The sequence below is a fragment of the Budorcas taxicolor genome, chromosome 9 (assembly GCF_023091745.1).
Source record: "Budorcas taxicolor isolate Tak-1 chromosome 9, Takin1.1, whole genome shotgun sequence".
Classification (NCBI taxonomy): Eukaryota; Metazoa; Chordata; class Mammalia; order Artiodactyla; family Bovidae; genus Budorcas; species Budorcas taxicolor.
In genome coordinates this window covers 80,557,565-80,576,838 of record NC_068918.1, presented here as the reverse complement: position 1 = coordinate 80,576,838, position 19,274 = coordinate 80,557,565, and the positions used below count along the sequence as shown (strand labels likewise).

The window sequence follows — 19,274 nt, the reverse complement described above, 5'->3', positions numbered from 1 at the left end:
GTGTGAACTCCGGGAGTTGGTGATGGACAGGGAGGCCTGGCATGCTGTGATTCATGGGGTCGCAAAGAGTCGGACACGACTGAGCAACTGAACTGAACTGAACTGATGTTGAAGTAAAGAGGCTTCTCTTTGCTGGTGGGCCAAATCTGATTATAAACTTCAAATCTGATTATCATCTTCCATCCTGATTGCTGGTGGGCCAAATCTGTTAATAAACTTCAAAAACATATGGTAAGGGGAAATTGGTGAACTCAAGAATGGGACTTGCAAGGCTTTTCTTTAAAAGGATGGGCATAATGCCAACCAATCTGAATTTGTTTATTTGTTAGTCTGTATTACATTTCTTCCCATTCTTTCTCAGGGTTTGCTGAAAGACATGGAGAAAGGCCAGAGCTTGCTCAAATCAACCCGAGAGAAAGGCGAGAGGGCTCTTAAATACTTGGAAGATGGTGAGGCAGAGACGTTAAGAAAAGAGATCCATGACCACATGGAGCAGTTGAAGGAACTGACCAGCACTGTGCGGAAGGAGCACATGACCCTGGAGAAAGGCCTTCATTTGACAAAGGAATTCTCGGATAAATACAAAGCACTAACTCAGTGGATAGCAGAATACCGAGATATTCTACATGGTCCTGAAGAACCCAAAATGGAGTTATATGAGAAAAAAGCTCAGTTATCTAAATACAAGGTAGTGTGTCGTTACTGACAGATGCGTGAGGAGGTCACGTAGGACTGAACAGGAGGCACGTCATTTCTGGTGTGTGTCACCCTTAGTGGGTACTGGGAGAGGTCCTGAGCATGCCTGTTCTACTGGTCGGGGGCAGGAAGCTGCCTGCCGATGCAGGAGACATAAGCAACACACGTTCAATCCCTGGGTCGGGAAGATCCCCTGGAGAAGGGCACGGCAACCCACTCTAGTATTCTTGCCTGGAGAATCCCATAGACAGAGGAGCCTGACAGGCTACAGTCCATAGGGTCGCCAAGAGTTGGACACGACTGAAGCGACTAAGCACGCACGCTATGTCAGACTTATTTTTCCGTTCAGGTACTATGTTTGTCTGATAGTCAAAGGTTGTATCAGTGGATGGAGATCTGTTCTGACAGTGTGATCCAGGTACATGGATCCTTCAGATAAACTTTCTGGCCTCAGGATCTCACACCTATAGATTTTCTGTTTCATCTAGAGTCTCTCCTTCATCTTTTGGTACAGAAAGCCTATAAGCAGATCTATGGTAAATTCCAAATGAGACTTCATACTCCTAAGAAAATAAATTCTAATTAACCAACTGTAGGTATAACATTTTAGAAATTAATTTTTGAGAAAATAAATGATGATGTGGATATTGCTATACATGCTATAGATACAAATTTTCACCTGCTCAAATTTGTGAAACAATTATTAAATGTCTTACCTCGAAGCTTTTGCTGGTGGAAGCTTTTTCCTCCTCCAGCCAATATGTCTATTCCTGCCCTTGGTTTTTTTTGCCAAGCCTGACAGTGTGTCTTTAAAAGTGTAATATAAGAAGCACAGCTGCTTCTCCTTTTTTTTTCTCCCTGAGTTCTTGATATATTTAAATAGCACTTTAAGGCTGTCACAGCAATGTTGCAACTGGAATTTGTCTCCCAAACCTCACATCCAACTCAAGCTACAATTGACTTTACGATTCAAAATCAAAAGATAACACCTCTCTCCCTTCATATAGCATTAAGATTTATTTCTCTGCAGAAAGGAATGAGGTGGAAGCCAGCAATATGCATTATGTTAAATTCAGCCAAATACAATTATTTTATATACTTCTCTCTGCACGTGTGAGGACTATTCGATGTGTTACTTTTACTCTGAAAAAAACTGTATTAGCCATAAAAGTCATTTTCTTTTTATTGTTTTACATTTATTGATTTATAAAATATATATCAGGTCTTTGTTTGAGATAGATCATCTTATATATGACAATGCATGTGTCTGTATTCTCCTTGATCACATGAATGAGCTGGCTCTTGTTTTTCCTTTGTAATTCAAGTCACTTCAACAAACAGTGCTGTCCCACGAACCATCAGTAAAGTCGGTGAGAGAGAAAGGTGAAGCCCTCTTGGAGCTGGTGCACGATGTTACTTTAAAGGACAAAATTGATCAGCTTCAAAGCGATTACCAGGATCTCTGCAGTGCAGCAAAGGTATGGAAAGATCAGAAGCAAAAGAAAACTGTGGTGTTTTCCACCGAGGGAGTCTTGCCTCCATTTTATCTGTCAGAAAATGTAGCGCTGGTATGGGTCAGTATTTTTCCTTTTCATTCAGGTGGGCATTTTTAAATGGAATAGCAACTCTGTGTTTGTGTGTCTGTGTGAGTGTGTGTGTGTGCGTGTGTGCGTGTGTGTCTGTCTGTGTGTCTGTCTGTGTGTGTGTGCATGTGTCTGTGTGTGTGTGCGTGTGTGTGTCTGTGTGTGTGTGTCTGTGTGTGTGCGTCTGTGTCTGTGTGTGTCTGTGTGTCTGTGTGTCTGTGTGAGTGTGTGTGTGTGCGTGTGTGTGTCTGTGTGTGTGTGTCTGTGAGTGTGTGTGTCTGTGTGAGTGTGTGTGTGTGCGTGTGCGTGTGTGTCTGTGTGTGTGTGTGCGTGTGTGCATGTGTGTGTCTGTGTGTGTGCATGTGTCTGTGTGTGCGTGCGTGTGTGTGTGCGTGTGTGTGTGTCTGTGTGTGTGCATCTGTGTCTGTGTCTGTGTGTCTGTGTCTGTGTGTCTGTGTGCGTGTGTGTGTGTGTGTGTGCGTGTGTGTGTGTCTGTGTGTGTGCGTGTGTGTGTCTGTGTGTGTGTCTGTGTGTGTGCGTGTGTGTGTGTCTGTGTGAGTGTGTGTCTGTGTGTCTGTGTGAGTGTGTGTGTGTGCGTGTGTGTGTGTGCGTGTGTGTGTGCGTGTGTGTGTCTGTGTGTGTGTGTGTCTGTGTGTGTGTAGTGACTTTCTGATGTGTGTAAGTTTACCTACTCTATGAGTTGCCCTGGGAATTTTTAAATGTTAAAGTTTTGAGTAGATTTTTGGCTGGAAAGTCACTTCTAACAGGCACCTGGCTTCACAGGAGCATGTCTGCAGTCTTGAGGCGAAAGTCAAAGACCACGAAGATTACAACAGTGAGCTCCAAGAAGTGGAAAAGTGGCTGCTGCAAATGTCAGGAAGGCTGGTGGCGCCCGACCTCATGGAGACAAGCAGCCTTGAGACAATTACCCAGCAACTGGCCCGCCACAAGGTAGGCCTGACCTCTAAGGAGCTGAAGAACGCAGGGCGGCTTTGACAGGCATGCCGTGTGCGTGTTGGGGGCGGGGATAATCTCTGGATCATAATGACTGTACTTAAAGACTCAGGTCTGAGCCCCAAGAATGCCTGATAGTTGACAACAGTTCAATTTAATATTTAAGTGACTCGACAACAGCTGAATCCCGGCATTCAACTTCTGAACACATTGTAGCATATTTCCCAGCTAATAGTTGCTGGTTTTTTTTTTAATTTCAGAAAATAATCTATATGGAGTAATTTATCAGATAAATTATCTTTATTCTAGAAAAGTATAGCCAAAGATAGGATACAGAAATAGTAATCAAAGAGTCTAAATTCTAGCCAAAGTCTCTTCTTGCTAGATAGGGGGACATAGCCTCTCTGAGCCTCCTTTTTCTCTTCTGTAAAGGATGATAATGACATCAGTCCCATTACATAGCCACTGTGGTCATCAGAGAAGATAACATATCTGAAAGTCTTTTGTAGACCACAAAGTACAGTACCGATATGCGATGTTTGTATCTTTATTAATATGTATTTTTTAGTAATCATATGTGCCAAATGACAGATATCATATGCTCACAACTTTATGAAGCTATTTTGGTAAGCTTAATGGGAAACATGATGCTAAAGCTGAAACTCCAGTACTTTGGCCACCTCATGCGAAGAGCTGACTCATTGGAAAAGACTCTAATGCTGGGAGGGATTGGGGGCAGGAGGAGAAGGGGACGACGGAGGATGAGATGGCTGGATGGCATCACTGACTCGATGGACGTGAATCTGAGTGAACTCTGGGGGTTGGTGATGGACAGGGAGGCCTGGTGTGCTGCGATTCATGGAGTCGCAAAGAGTCAGACACGACTGAGCAACTGAACTGAACTGAACTGAATAGGAAACTGAATTTTGGTTGTAATCTGGTCAACATCTACCACTGTGTCTTAGGAAAACCAGTTAACCATTCCAGGTTTCAAGATCTGTAAGAGAACATTTTATTTAGCAAATCCAAACAGAAAAGTAACAACATAATATAGTCCATTTGGTACTGAGTAAGGAGATCCAACCAGTCCATTCTGAAGGAGATCAGCCCTGGAATTTCTTTGGAAGGAATGATGCTAAAGCTGAAACTCCAGTACTTTGGCCACCTCATGCGAAGAGTTGACTCACTGGAAAAGACTCTGATGCTGGGAGGGATTGGGGGCAGGAGGAGAAGGGGACGACGGAGGATGAGATGGCTGGATGGCATCACTGACTCGATGGACGTGAATCTGAGTGAACTCTGGGAGTTGGTGATGGACAGGGAGGCCTGGCGTGCTGCGATTCATGGGGTCGCAAAGAGTCAGACACGACTGAGCGACTGAACTGAACTGAACTGAAATAGCCACAGTAACCACATGATGTAGTGGTTCCATTCCAGCTTGAAGATAAATTGGTTCTTTTCAATATGGCATGTATAATAACTGTTAACCCCGCACCACTGGGGGAAAAAGTGGTGAGCCCTGCACTGCTGGAGGACCATGGTTTCCCTTACATATCGATGTGTCAGCCTAGGAAACTTTGTGTTGTAATGTGTCTCTAGTCACTAGCATTGTATTGCAGTAAGGAAGTTAGTACCTGACTTGAGAAAGTTGGGTCCCCCTCTCTAAGTGATCTCTGAGAAAGCTCACTAGAGAACAGAGGCGGGAATAGCGTGTGAGCTGGAGTCAGGCAGAGACGGGTCCAAAGCCAGGACTCTGCCATTTACTACTTGTGTGACCTTGAACACATTTTATAATCTCTCTGTGCCTCAGTCTCGTCATCTGTAAAACAACAATAATAATAAATATTTATCAGGGCTTATCTACAGTCCCTGGGCTATCGGTGCTTAATAAATGTTAAGTGGTAAATGTTGTTTTTACTTTTATCAATATAAATATTAGATGTAAATTAGATCTTACACAGTTTAGACATTAAGCTATTACATAAATTAGATATCATATTATTAGATAAATTAGACATTAGTTAATTAAATTAAAATATAATTAGGCTATTTTGGACATAAATTCGGAGAAGGCGATGGCACCCCATTCCAGTACTCTTGCCTAGAAAATCCCATGGATGGAGGAGCCTGGTAGGCTGCAGTCCATGGGGTCACGAAGAGTTGGACACGACTGAGCAACTTCACTTTCACTTTTTACTTTCATGTATTGGAAAAGGAAATGGCAACCCACTCCAGTGTTCTTGCCTGGAGAATTCCAGGGCCAGGGGGGCCTTGCCGGCTGCTGTCTATGGGGTTGCAGAGTCGGACACGACTGAAGCGACGCAGCAGCAGCAGCAGCAGACATAAATTAGGACTTCCCTGGTGGTTCAGACAGTAGAGAATCTTCCTGCAATGCTGAAGAACTGGTTTCAAAACCTGGGTTGGGAAAAGCCCCTGGAGGAGGGCATGGCAACCCACTCCAGTATCTTGCCTAGAGAATCCCCATGGACAGAGGAGCTAGCGGGCTGCAAAGTGTCAGACATGACTGAGCAACTAAACACAACACACAGATATAATTTATACCAGAATTATAATTTTTAGAGCTGAAAAATGTATGGACATCCTTTTCACTGGTAATATTTCCATAGAGCAGATCTCTAACTGAAGTCAATCTTATGAATTCACTCTTAAAGGTTACTTCATCATTCTGTGTAACTTAGTCCATTATTGGAGGATCCCTGAAAGTATACATTTTTTAATTTAATTTGATATGAAGACACCGAGACATTTATTTCATTGCGTTGATACCAAGACAAATTGCAAAACTCCTTTAAAAACATATTAAACAGTGAGATAATTGATCTTAAACTTTCTGTTTGGTGAATAGAATATTTAAAGACTAAAAATGGAATAATGAGAACTGCCTATTTGTTTCATTTTTGAAGGCAATGATGGAAGAAATTGCTGGTTTTGAAGACCGTTTGAATGACCTTAAAACTAAAGGTGACAATTTGATCAGCCAATGTGCAGATCACCTTCAAGCGAAACTTAAACAAAATGTACACACTCACCTGCAGGGCACAAAGGACAGTTATTCAGCCATCTGCAGTACAGCCCAGAGGGTAAGTACTGCTGGAATGTTCTAGAATGATGAAGAATTAAGGAGAAAGGCTGTGCAGGCTGAAGGTTTTTTAAAATAGTTTTTATGCTTCACCTTTTGGATAGATTTCCCAGTCTATGTGTACACAGAAATAACATATATTCGATTAATGTGATGAAGTAGTGAATTTCAGATATTTGGTTTTACGCAATCCCTTTATTCCATGAATTGATTATGAAAAAAATTTTAACTTTGCTTGTTTTTATTTGCACACCGTCAATACTTCTAATTTGCCATTTTTTCTATAACACCAAAATAAGTGTGTTCTGTAAGTCTCACAATAATTATTTTCTTTTTAACCCTCTGTAACCCAGGTTCTACTCTAACTCAGTATTTCTGTGTATTCATATAGAAATTGAGAATAGAAGAAAGCACCAATTTTGAAGTATACTTCAGTGGGTATTCTTCCAATAAAATGAAATCATTAATGTTATAGATATGTCTAAGATAAATAAGAATTGCCTTTTTTAACAGCAACTAAGTAAAATTAGTGGATTACTTCTTATTATTCTAGAATTTATAAATGACACTGAGAAAAATCCATGTATTTTTGTTGCTGGGCTATTGAGTCAGAACTGGAAAAATATAAGTGACACAGGGAAAACTATTTGTGTTCATTATGATACTTAAAAAATGCAGGATATTAGTTGATCCCTAGACTTGGAAAATTCACTTTCAAATTGTTTATTTAAAAAAAGAGGGGTAAAGGAATCTAACAATAGCTACAGAAGATGATGACGGGGAAAGGGAGAATGAGACAAGGAAAATGGCAACATGAAATTTTCTGGTGAGCTCATTCATTCACTCACTCAACAGAAATTTATTGAATACCATCTTTGTAGCAGGCTTTTTTTGTGCATTAGGGATATAGCTTAATTTTTTTTAAAGGTGGTATATGTTTGAAAGACAAACATATTTTAGAAAGAAAAGTTTAAAAAGCAGATGAAATTCTAAGAACAGAGTCAGAACCTTAAATTTAAGTTTGCAAAACTGTTAAAGAAAACAAAATACCTTTTTCTTTTTAGTTCTCCTTGAAATAAAAATAAGGGATATTCCCGATAGCAGATAACGTGATTAATAAATGAAAGAGAAAAGCAGAATTCAGTTATTCCTTCTGTTGTCTCAATAACCAAAGAAAAGTCAGTCTAACCTCATAACCTCATATTCTTTTCTTTCCTTTTTTTTTTTTTTTTTTTGATGAGTAACTTGCTCAAAAAACCATCATAGGTACTTTTACCTTGGTTTCAAGGAAACATGTAATAGTTTCTCAACATGTCTTTATGGATAAAATAAAAATTGTTTGGTTGAGGAACTATTAATTGAAATGACATATTAGAAAATGTTGGATTTTTCTGGATATATTATTTTGGATTATTCTGGGTTATTGTTGTCCTGGAATATTGCTTCTGAATGAAATGAGGGCATCAAACTCTTCCCTCCCCTGTGTTATAATTTAGTTCCAATTTACCCTACCCCTAAAGAGGAAGCATTTCAGCTGAGAGATATTGATTATCTTTTCATAAGCTGGCAGTTTATTGTTACTTTTAGTTCCTCATTTAAACAAAAAGGGCAACTTTATACAATCCGGAGAAGCTGAAAAAGCTTTTGGTTTAGTTTTGACCAATTTACTTCAAAGCTTCTATACATTCTAACACATTTCTGTTATATCAACCCTTCCCAGCTTCTCTTTCCATAATCAGGATATTAGTGTTGTAATGCATGGGTTGAGAAGTTAGAAAGTGGGGCATGGCCCACGTGCTTTGCAACGTCTTGAAACATATGCAAACTCCGTCCATGTGTGTCTGATGTCAGGGAGCATGGTGAACGGGGACCCATTTGTGGTTAATTTGTTTCATTTGCTTCTACTGATATTTACAGCAGTATAAAACAGCTCTCACAACTTCAGCATGACTGTTCTGTCTCAGGTGTACCAGAGTTTGGAACATGAACTTCAGAAGCACGTTAGTCGACAAGACACCCTTCAGCAGTGCCAGGCCTGGCTTTCTGCGGTACAGCCAGATTTAAAGCCAAGCGCGAATCCCCCTCTTAGCAGGGCAGAAGCTGTCAAGCAGGTAGTTTGTGATTCCTGAAAGTTTATATTATACTATGATTCATTCATTTGATGGAAACATGTTAAATACTTGTTATGTGCAAATTGTGCTGAATATCAAAATATAAATAAGATCTGAGCTTGATCCTAGTCAAGTTCACATTCTAGCCGGGAAGATGAACACACAACTAAGGATCAATCTGGTAGAATAAATAGAGCAAGGGCACTGTGGCTGAAAGATTGCTTCTACTACCTACTCAGTAGGGTCACCATGGATAAACCGTTGAATTTATCTGTGCCTTAATGTCCTAAGTGATTATAGGATGGAAGGTTATGAAGAAATTCAAATGCCATGCCATAATGTACCCGATTTTCTAACAGAAAAGCAAACTTAGCCTTTCCACCTTTTTTGGCACAGAACAAGTAGCTTATTAATTATCGGATGAATGCTGAATGAAATATTGTCATGTAAAGGATTCTGTGGCATATTAATTTGACATCTACATGCTTAAAATGTTGCTGCTGAGATTTCATCAGAATATTTGAGATAAGTTTTCAAAACTTTTGAACTAAGCAACTTTTCTATGTGGTTCAAAGAAAATATTTCAAAGGTATTTAATTATAAAGGTTATTGCTACCAGATATGAAATAATAGTAAAAATTTGATTTTTTACCTCAAACTGAGATTAAAATAATATGCTTATTCATTTAGTTCACAAAGAGAATGTGTTCAGTTTATATGCCCCCCAAAGTATGCCTTTTGGCTTAAATAATTTACATTATTTAAGTCATGAAATTATTCACAGAAGTGCACCTATTATACCTGGTAAAGAATAGAATCTGGACAAATAAAGACAGAATCTGGACAAACAAATCTAGACTTTTCTTGAATCAAGAAATGAATTAAAAATTGTCTGCATTCTGCCTTTTCATTAGATTGTGAGTTTCTTAGGCCATTTATTGTCTTATGGCTATTTGTTTCCAATGTAGTTTATTCAGAACAATCCAGACCAAAGCTTGATTTTTCTCCTTTGTTCCCAAAAAAAAGAATTAAAAGAGAGGGGGTAAAATAGTGTTCATCCAATGAACCTTTCCTAAAACAGGGGGTTTCTGCGTCTCCCTGCATTAGCCATGATTACAGGAAGACACTGATTCTTCTAGGGGCCCAGATTCAATGACTGTATAGTTTGGTTTCTGCTTCCTGCTCTTTCTGCACTATTTCTCAAAATAGGCTGCCCTCTAGAGAAAACAGCCAGAGAAGAGAATGAGAAGTATTGGAAACACCAAATCAACTGCTTCGACAGTCTGCAGTTGACTTTGGTCATGGTCCCAGACACACTGTGTACCCCCTAGGGCCTCCCACATGGTAAACACTGAATACATATGTAATGATAACATAGCCCCCACTACCACTAGTCAATGACAGGCTGATAGTTTCCATAAGAATGTCATTTGTTTTTATAAGGCATGACATGTGAATTTGGAAGAATAAGAAAAAGTCCTATTAGATTTGGCTTCCCAGGTAGCTCAAATGGTAAAGAATTTTCCTGCAATGTGAGAGACCTGGGTTCGATCCTTGGGTTGGGAAGATCCCCTGGAGAAGGGAATGGCAACCCACTCCAGTATTATTACCTGGAGAAATACATGGACAGGGGAACCTGGCAGGCTACAGACCATGGGGTCGCAAAGAGTCAGACATGACTGAGCTACTAACACTTTCACTATCAGATTTGCCCTCGAAGTTGATTTTAGCAAAAATCTTCTGAAACTGTTTTGTCATTGACAATCAACAAGTTGCTTCCAATGCTTTTAGAATCAGGCCAACTCTGTAAATTTTAAAATAAATGACTATTTTTTAAAGTAAATACATTTATAAAATAAAAATTCTGATATCTTGTTCTCTTCTTATATCCAAAAGCTGTTTGGGACAGATAATGTTCTCTGAGTCACAGGTACACGGTGGGGTGCTTTAGGTTAGCAGCTAATGATGCTAATGGGAAGTGAGATACCAGTCAATTTGTATAATGAATAAAACTTTAGGTGTTGCTTTTAACTTAATGGGAAATTGATCTATGCTTATTACATCTACATGAGAATGATGTGCCTGGGCAATCCACACAGCTCAGAGAAAAAGACACTAAGATAAAGGTCAAAAAGTTAGGCTGCCTTATTAACTATGATTTTGGAGAATCACCTAATGTTTCTGTAGGTCAGCTTTATCCTAAACAACTTGCAGTCTGTACCTCTTTCCCCATTTATCACAAAGATGTAGTAAGAACCACTTATCACCACATCTGCTATCCACCACCTTCCATCAAGCCATCATCACTTTTCATGTGACGCCTAAAGTAGCCTAAAAACTGGTCGCCTACTTCCACTGCTCCTGTTACCCCTTATTCCATAGTAAGCATGATTTTTTTAAACCTGTGTTGGATCATTTCTCCCAATACCTTCCAATCACATGTGTGCATGTTTAGTTGCTTTGATTGTGTCCAACTCTTTGAGACCCTGTGGACTGTAACCCACCAAGCTCCTCTGTCCATGGGATTCTCCAGGCAAGAATATTGGAGTAGGTTGCCTTGCTCTCCTCCAGGGGATCTTCCTGACCCAGGAAAGGGTACAAATATAAAACTATTTGAACTTACAACTCTTGCATTGGCAAGCAGATTCTTTACCCACTGAACCACTTGGGAAGCCCACCTTTCAATCACACTTAGAATAAATTCCAAATTTCTTACTACAGTCAGTGAATACTTTGGTTGAATAATTTGTTTTCCAAAACTGAATATTTGCTAATAAGGAGGCTAGTTTTCATAGAGATTAGACTGGTGGTTCTCAACCAAAAAGGAGAGGTGGTTTTGTTGCCCACGGGAAATTTGAAACAGTCTCTGAAGACAGTTCTGGTTGTCACAGCTATGACTGTGGGGATGTTCCTGGTATCAGCCAGGGATGCTGTTGAACATCTTGCCATGCACAGGACAGTCCCACAGCAAAGAATGATTTGTCTTCAGATGTCAATAGTGCCACAGTTGAGAAGGCATAAAAATATAAACTCTGCAAATTGGGATGTATGGTCAGTGTCCCTATGAGGTCCTCCATGCTTTGGCCCTTGCCTACCTTTTAGACTCTGCTCCTACCTAGGTCCCTCTGCTTTAGCCTGTAGCTTTGCACTTGCTATCACCCATCACCTCTGACTGCCTGGAATGCTCTTACTGCATAGCATGACTTGCTCCCTCTACAACTCAAGACCCTTTTTCAGAGAGGTCTTGGGGATACATTCATCCCAAAGTAACAGTGCTTCTTCATTATATTAATACTTCCCTACCCTTACCTTGGCCACTTGATACGGAGAGCTGACTCATTTGAAAAGACCCTGATGCTGGGAAAGATGGAGGGCAGGAGGAGAAGGGGAGGACAGAGGATGAGATGGTTGGATGGCATCACTGACACAATGGACATGGGTTTGGGTGGACTCCAGGAGTTGGTGATGGACAGGGAGGCCTGGTGTGCTGCGGTTCATGGGGTCTCAAAGAGTCGGACACGACTGAGCTGAACTGGACTGAACCCTTCCCTTACTCCATGGTGTTTATTTTATCACTACCAAACATGGCAATGCATATTTGTTCCTGTGTTTATGTATTATCTGTCTTTCTTGTGTAAGCTCCACTGGAGCAACAGTCTTATTTTGGAGACTGCTATATTCCTAGCATCTAAAACAGAGCCTGCAGGGCCTCTAAACATCTTCAAAGAAACACATTTCTCTGTGTTTCTGTGTGTAAATCAAGGGTTCACCTGGAGATGCCTTTCTTGGGCTTATGAAAAGGGAAGATATGATGTGAATTTTCTGCAGAGAAAAAGAGCCCAGCCATGTGCATTTTCACCAAACTCCAGTGAAACCTACAAATGCACAATAACCTTTTATGTCTACAGAATATGCAAAAACATGTTAAGAAACAGACCAGAATAGTCTATTGATTCTCTGAAATTGAAAACAAGCTAGAATGTGAACAATCTGAAACAACTGTGGACATTTCTTGGGTGTTCCCCTTTCCTGGAACTTACAGACTAATTAGAATAAGAAATGGCTGGTGGATAAATGTCTCCCTGCCAATGTGCTTTGAAATCTTTCTTTTGAGTACTTAATATGTGTCATTTATAGCCATGGTAAAAACACTGAGCATAGCAAGATTATTTTTGAAATGTCAACAAAACATGCAAATGTACAAATATTTGCCAGCTAAATATAGCATGCCTCTCTTGCACTCTGACATTTTTTTTTTTTTTTGAGGTCAAACACTTCAGAGCTTTGCAGGAACAAGCAAGGACCTACCTAGATCTCCTTTGCTCCATGTGTGACCTGTCAAACTCTTCAGTGAAAACCACAGCAAAAGACATTCAACAAACAGAACAAATGGTAAAAAGTTAAAAAAAAAAAAAGTGACATTGGATATGTCTCTTTGATCATATTCTCTTGCTTGCATGTTGCTGCTGCTGCTGCTGCTAAATTAGATGTGAAAAAAAATTCTCGTTAGGTTATTCTTGCTATAATGCTCCTTCAGTTATTATAATAAGTATGTATTGAATTTCAACTGAGTCACAGAATAATAGGCACACTTTGATACTGACGCCTCTGAATTGGAACTGAAATATTTAGTCCCGCTGCACTGCTGAACATTTGTGCCTCTTTCCTCTTTTCTCTTCAATTAGCATTCTTCTTCTTTTTCCTGATCATTTTGTTGTCGTTGTTCTTTTCCATCATTTTTCCATACTTAGTAAGTATGACCTAAAGAAAGTATGAAAGGGTATGAAAGGGTCATATAAAGTGTGTATAAAAGGGTCGTACTTAGTATGAAAGAGACTCCTAACGCTTACATTCTCTTAGGATAGCAAACATCTGTCATGACCCTTCTAAGTCATCGGCAGTGGCTGAGGGTGGTGTTGATAAGGATCCTGAAGCTGTATTTGGGCTTTTTGGACAGGGTTGTGATGAATCAGCAGTACCTGTGAGCAGCGGATAGATGGCACCATAGAGGTCAAGTGCCTTCTGCTGCTGCCTTAATCTCTGCAACTCAATGTGTTTGGATTAAAAAAAAAAACAAAAAACGGTTTTTGTATTTAATTGATTAAATATTCCAGAAGAGTAAAATATTCTAAAGGAAAAAAGAAATTAAGATAAATCATTATAGTATAAATAATTAAAATAGCATATTTTTTTACTTTTATATTTTACTATATTATCAGAGCAAGTCTGTTTTTTAAGTCTTTAAGAAAGATGGTATAGCTTCTATATTTTGTACAGAAATTATTTATTGAAAAAAGTTGCATGATTTCAAAAACCTGTGAAGCAGGTCTAAACATATATCCAAAACATTAATTACTCAGTGTTCTATAAGAGGTGTCAGCAAATGTGTGATAGAGAATAATATAAGTCTTTTCTAGTTAACCCCAAGACCACACTGAAGAGTCTGTCAAACAGATGTGTCTACATCTGTGAAATGCCCAGTGTGAAAAAGCATCAGGGCAGCTTCTGACCTAATAAATTGGTAGAACTTCTAAAGCCTCACAGTACTGATTGAAATCATATGGCATAAGTCTTCGACACTTAAAGTCTTTAGAAAACCAAAACATAAAATCTGTTTTTCTTGGAGCAAATAATTTGGGGGGGATTTATCACTGTGTGTGTGTGTGTGTGTGTGTTTGTGTGTGTACCCAAGTGTAGGTCTGCATACATGGACAGGCTGATTCACTGAACATAAATGTTTCTGTCTGTTGCCGCTGACTTTTGCCTCTGTGTTTTCTCCAGATCGAACAAAGGCTTGCCCAGGCACAGAACCTAACTCAGGGCTGGGAGGAGATCAAGCACATGAAGGCTGAGCTCTGGAGTTACCTCCAGGATGCCGATCAGCAGCTGCAGAATATGAAGAGGAGGCACTCAGAACTGGAGCTAAACATCGCACAGAACATGGTATCTCAAGTAAAGGTAGGAATTCACATGTCTCCAGGGGAAACAGAGGCAACCAGCATGGGTATGTGTCAGCCAATCCTTACACATAGTTAAAGAATAAGACAGAATCAGAACCACTTTCATTTGGTACCAGAAGAATACGAATCAGAAAGTCAACATTCAGATATTTTTTGGAGCCCCCATTGGCTACTTGCTTTGAAGAACGTTCACTCTGTAGCTTGTTTATGAACAAAGCAACTATAGTTCAGCTGGCAGAACCAGAAGGCTGTATCATTAAACAAACACAGAGCCTTACTATTTATTAGCTTCTCATCACAAAAATTGCTAAAGCTGTAGGACTGTAAATGTATCAATTTATTAAATGTATATTTAGGCACTTCAGTGGTTGGGACTCGGCACTTTTACTGCTGGGTCCTGGGTTTAGTTCCTGGTCGGGAAACTAAGATCTTGCAAGCCACATGGCACAGCCAATAAATAAATGAATATAATATGTAATGTATATGTATTAACATAGCTAACTTAAATGTAATAAAATATTTCTATATTTAAAATGCAATAGAAAATTATTAAATTAACCTGATTGGAAGTTGTACCAGATTTTAAACAAACTTTAAGATTTACATTTTCCCTGTGATAATCAGTCATTTATATTTTCTGCTGGAATGTTGTCTCTAGCAGAAGACATACCTCCTGGAGATAAATTAGATTTTTTTTGAAAATCATGAACCTTAAAATTTTTTAGAAAACTAAGGATACACTTTAAGATAAAATGTTAACTTTTTCTCATAATGACTACAATATTGTTCCACATTTATCAGTTTTTCTTTTTACTTTCTGAAGTAACACAAGAAGATACCACAGTTTCCCTTTGACTCTTATATACTTGGACATTTGTGTTTATAAGAAAGCATGATGGCTTTCTCTTTGTCCCTCAGTATACATTCTTCAGTTACTTAAAGTGTTCAGAGGTATTGTATCTGTGCTTCAATCTGTATTTATTTGGGGAGTGGGTTGTAACGTATTGTTTATTTTATTGTTGTCATCCTTTAGGATTTTGTTAAGAAGCTACAGTGCAAACAGGCATCAGTGACCACTATTACAGAGAAAGTGGATGAGTTGACCAAGAAGCAAGAGTCCCCTGAACACAAGGAAATAAGTCATTTAAATGACCAGTGGCTGGATCTGTGCCTTCATTCCAACAATCTGTGCTTGCAAAGAGAAGAAGATCTCCAGAGAACACGAGATTACCACGACCGTATGAATGTTGTTGAAGGGTTCTTAGAAAAATTTACTACAGAATGGGATAACTTAGCCAGGTAACAGCAGTTCTCTCGTGGGTCACCAAAATGCTAAGCCAGAAATTTCTTAATTCTATAAAAATCAAAAATATCTTTCTTACATTTTAAACATCCATTTTCTATCATGGATGCATGAATCAAATTTAAATACTGATAAAACATTATTAAGAGTCTAGTGTGATCATATTCACACAGAATCACGACTTTCCTCACCCAATATTATTTTAAGCAGTGGATAAAAGGAAAATGTTTGAAAACAGCACTGATTCTACCTGTGACCTCAAGGAATATTTCAGGGCTATTACAAAACTTTGACTTTAAAGTACATCCCAAGAATATTTCTAGTTTTAATTACCTGTTGTGGGACTCTGTAAATTGAGGACACGAATCCTTCTTGAAAGAAGTTCCATAGGTTTCTTGCCAGTTCTGTGAAGTAACACATTCGGTGTAATTCAGTCTAGTTTTTTCTTGTACTTGTGGTATTCTAGAACTTAGTGAATAATCTGATGGCTCATATGGTCAAGAGTCTGCCTGCAATACAGGAGACCCGGGTTTAATCCCTGGGCCGGGAAGATCCCCTGGAGAAGGAAATGGCTACCCACTCCAGTATTCTTGCCTGGGAAATCCATGGACAGAGGAGCCTGGAAAGCTGAAGTCTATAGAATCAGAATCAGACATGACTAAGTGACTATCACTGCTTCATTTTATAGCAACTGAACACTTCTTCACTTTTTCTTTGAAAAGGATTCCCTCACCACCCACATCAGTTCAGTTCAGTTCAGTTCAGTCACTCAGTTGTGTCCGACTCTTTGTGAACTCATGAATTGCAGCACACCAGGCCTCCCTGTCCATCATCAACTCCCGGAGTTCACTCAAACTCACATCCATTGAGTTGGTGATGCCATCCAGCCATCTCATCCTCTGTCGTCCCCTTCTCCTCCTGCCCTCAATCCCTCCCAGCATCAGAGTCTTTTCCAATGAGTCAACTCTTTGCATGAGGTGGCCAGAGTATTGGAGTTTCAGCTTTAGCATCATTCCTTCCAAAGAAATCCCAGGGCTGATCTCCTTTAGAATGGACTGGTTGGATCTCCTTGCAGTCCAAGAGACTCTCAAGAGTCTTCAACACCACCATTCAAAAGCATCAATTCTTTGGCACTCAGCTTCTTCACAGTCCGACTCTCAACATCCATACATAACTACTGGAAAAATCATAGCCTTGACTAGACGGACCTTTGTTGGCAAAGTAATGTCTCTGCTTTTGAATATGCTATCTAGGTTGGTCATAACTTTCCTTCCAAGGAGTAAGCGTCTTTTAATTTCATGGCTGCAGTCACCATCTGCAGTGATTTTGAAGCCCCAAAAAATAAAGTGACAATTTCCACTGTTTCCCCATCTGTTTCCCACGAAGTGATGGGACCAGATGCCATGATCTTCGTTTTCTGAATGTTGAGCTTTAAGCCAACTTTTTCACTCTCCTCTTTCACTTTCATCAAGAGACTTTTTAGTTCCTCTTCACTTTCTGCCATAAGGGTGGTGTCATCTGCATATCTGAGGTTATTGATATTTCTCCCGGCAATCTTGATTCCATCTTGTGTTTCTTCCAGTCCAGTGTTTCTCATGATGTACTCTGCAGAGAAGTTAAAGAAGCAGGGTGACAATATACAGCCTTGACGTACTCCTTTTCCTATTTGGAACCAGTCTGCGGTTCCATGTCCAGTTCTAACTGTTGCTTCCTGACCTGCATATAGGTTTCTCAAGAGGCAGATCAGGTGGTCTGATATTCCCATCTCTTTCAGAATTTTCCATAGTTTATTGTGATCCACACAGTCAAAGGCTTTGGCATAGTCAAGAAAGCAGAAATAGATGTTTTTCTGGAACTCTCTTGCTTTTTCCAAGATCCAGAAGATGTTGGCAATTTGATCTCTGGTTCCTCTGTGTTTTCTAAAACCAGCTTATATCTGGAAGTTCACTGTTCACGTATTGCTGAAGCCTGGCTTGGAGAATTTTGAGCATTACTTTACTAGCATGTGAGATGAGTGCAATTGTGTGGTAGTTTTAGCATTCTTTGGCATTGCCTTTCTTTGGGATTGGAATGAAAACTGACATTTTCCAGTCCTGTGGCCACTGCTGAGTTTTCCACATTTGCTGGCATATTGAGTGCAGCACTTTCACAGCATCATCTTTCAGGATTTGAACTAGCTCAACTGGAATTCCATCACCTCCACTAGCTTTGTTCATAGTGATGCTTTCTAAGGCCCACTTGACTTCACATTCCAGGATGTCTGGCTCTAGGTGAGTCATCACACCATCATGATTATCTTGGTCGTCAAGATATTTTTTGTGCAATTCTTTTGTATAGTCTTACCACCTCTTCTTAATATCTTCTGCTTCTGTTAGGTCCATACCATTTCTGTCCTTTATCAAGCTCCTCTTTGCATGAAATGTTCCCTTGGTATTTCTAATTTTCTTGAAGAGATCTCTAGTCTTTCCCATTCTGTTGTTTTCCTCTATTTCTTTGCATTGATCGCCGAGGAAGGCTTTTTTATCTCTTCTTGCTATTCTTTGGAACTCTGCATTCAGATGCTTATATCTTTCCTTTTCTCCTTTGCTTTTTGCTTCTCTTCTTTTCACAGCTATTTGTAAGGCCTCTTCAGACAGCCATTTTGCTTTTTTGCATTTCTTTTCCATGGGGATGGTCTTGATCCCTGTCTCCTGTACAATGTCACGAACCTCAGTCCATAGTTCATCAGGCACTCTTATCTATCAGATCTAGTCCCTTAAATCTATTTCTCACTTCCACTGTATAATCATAAGGGATTTGATTTAGGTCATACCTGAATGGTCTAGTGGTTTTCCCTACTTTCTTCAATTTCAGTCTGAATTTGGCAATAAGGAGTTCATGATCTAAGGCACAGTCAGCTCCACAGAGTCTTATATAGAATCTTTCTGTAATTCTGATCACTATGATTTATTAAAATCTGTACTTTTTCTGCCCAGATTTAGTAGTTTGTAGCAATTAAAACTGAAAACATATTTTAGGTGTAATTCAATTGTGGGTTTTTTGTTTATGTGGATTTCTGTTTTAGGGGAAGTACACTACTTTCTGATGTGTTTGCTTTTTTTTTGATGCTCACCATGTTACTAGTCTTTGGGATAAATCCAGTGTCAGCAAAAGCCTGTATTTCAGACTGACAGTAGCACCTGGGTCTGGTTAACCCACAAACACGACAGAGATAATATGTCCACGGCTACCCACTCCAGTATTCTTGCCTGGAGAATCCCCATGGACAGAGGAGCCTGGCGGGCTACCGTCCATAGGGTTGCAAAGTGTCAGACAGAACTGGGTGACTAAGAGCAGTACTATATGTCTCAAATGGAAGTCATCATATACTCTCCCAACACTCTTCCTCATGCTTCAGAACTAATTGTTTTGTAAATGAAAAAGATTCTAAGATTCAGTTTTTCTTATGTGTGTCTTGTAGTCAACGGAATGAGAATTCTTTGCATTTCACACTTACTTTTAAAGCTTCTAATGATATATAAAAAATATCTGAGTTATACCAATGAGCAGCTGTTAGAGTCATTGGTT

At 39.5% G+C, this 19,274-nt stretch overlaps 1 protein-coding gene across 1 annotated transcript in view; it reads left to right on the top strand.

Moving 5' to 3' along the window:
- SYNE1 (spectrin repeat containing nuclear envelope protein 1) overlaps positions 1-19,274 on the top strand; it is a 408,382-nt gene that overhangs the window by 175,807 nt on the left and 213,301 nt on the right. Inside the window, exons 69-76 of the mRNA XM_052645623.1 lie at positions 362-688; positions 2,022-2,174; positions 3,063-3,230; positions 6,158-6,334; positions 8,298-8,444; positions 12,711-12,836; positions 14,226-14,402; positions 15,438-15,703. Of these exons, the coding sequence (XP_052501583.1) occupies positions 362-688; positions 2,022-2,174; positions 3,063-3,230; positions 6,158-6,334; positions 8,298-8,444; positions 12,711-12,836; positions 14,226-14,402; positions 15,438-15,703 (1,541 nt within the window). The remainder of the gene's footprint in view (positions 1-361; positions 689-2,021; positions 2,175-3,062; positions 3,231-6,157; positions 6,335-8,297; positions 8,445-12,710; positions 12,837-14,225; positions 14,403-15,437; positions 15,704-19,274) is intronic.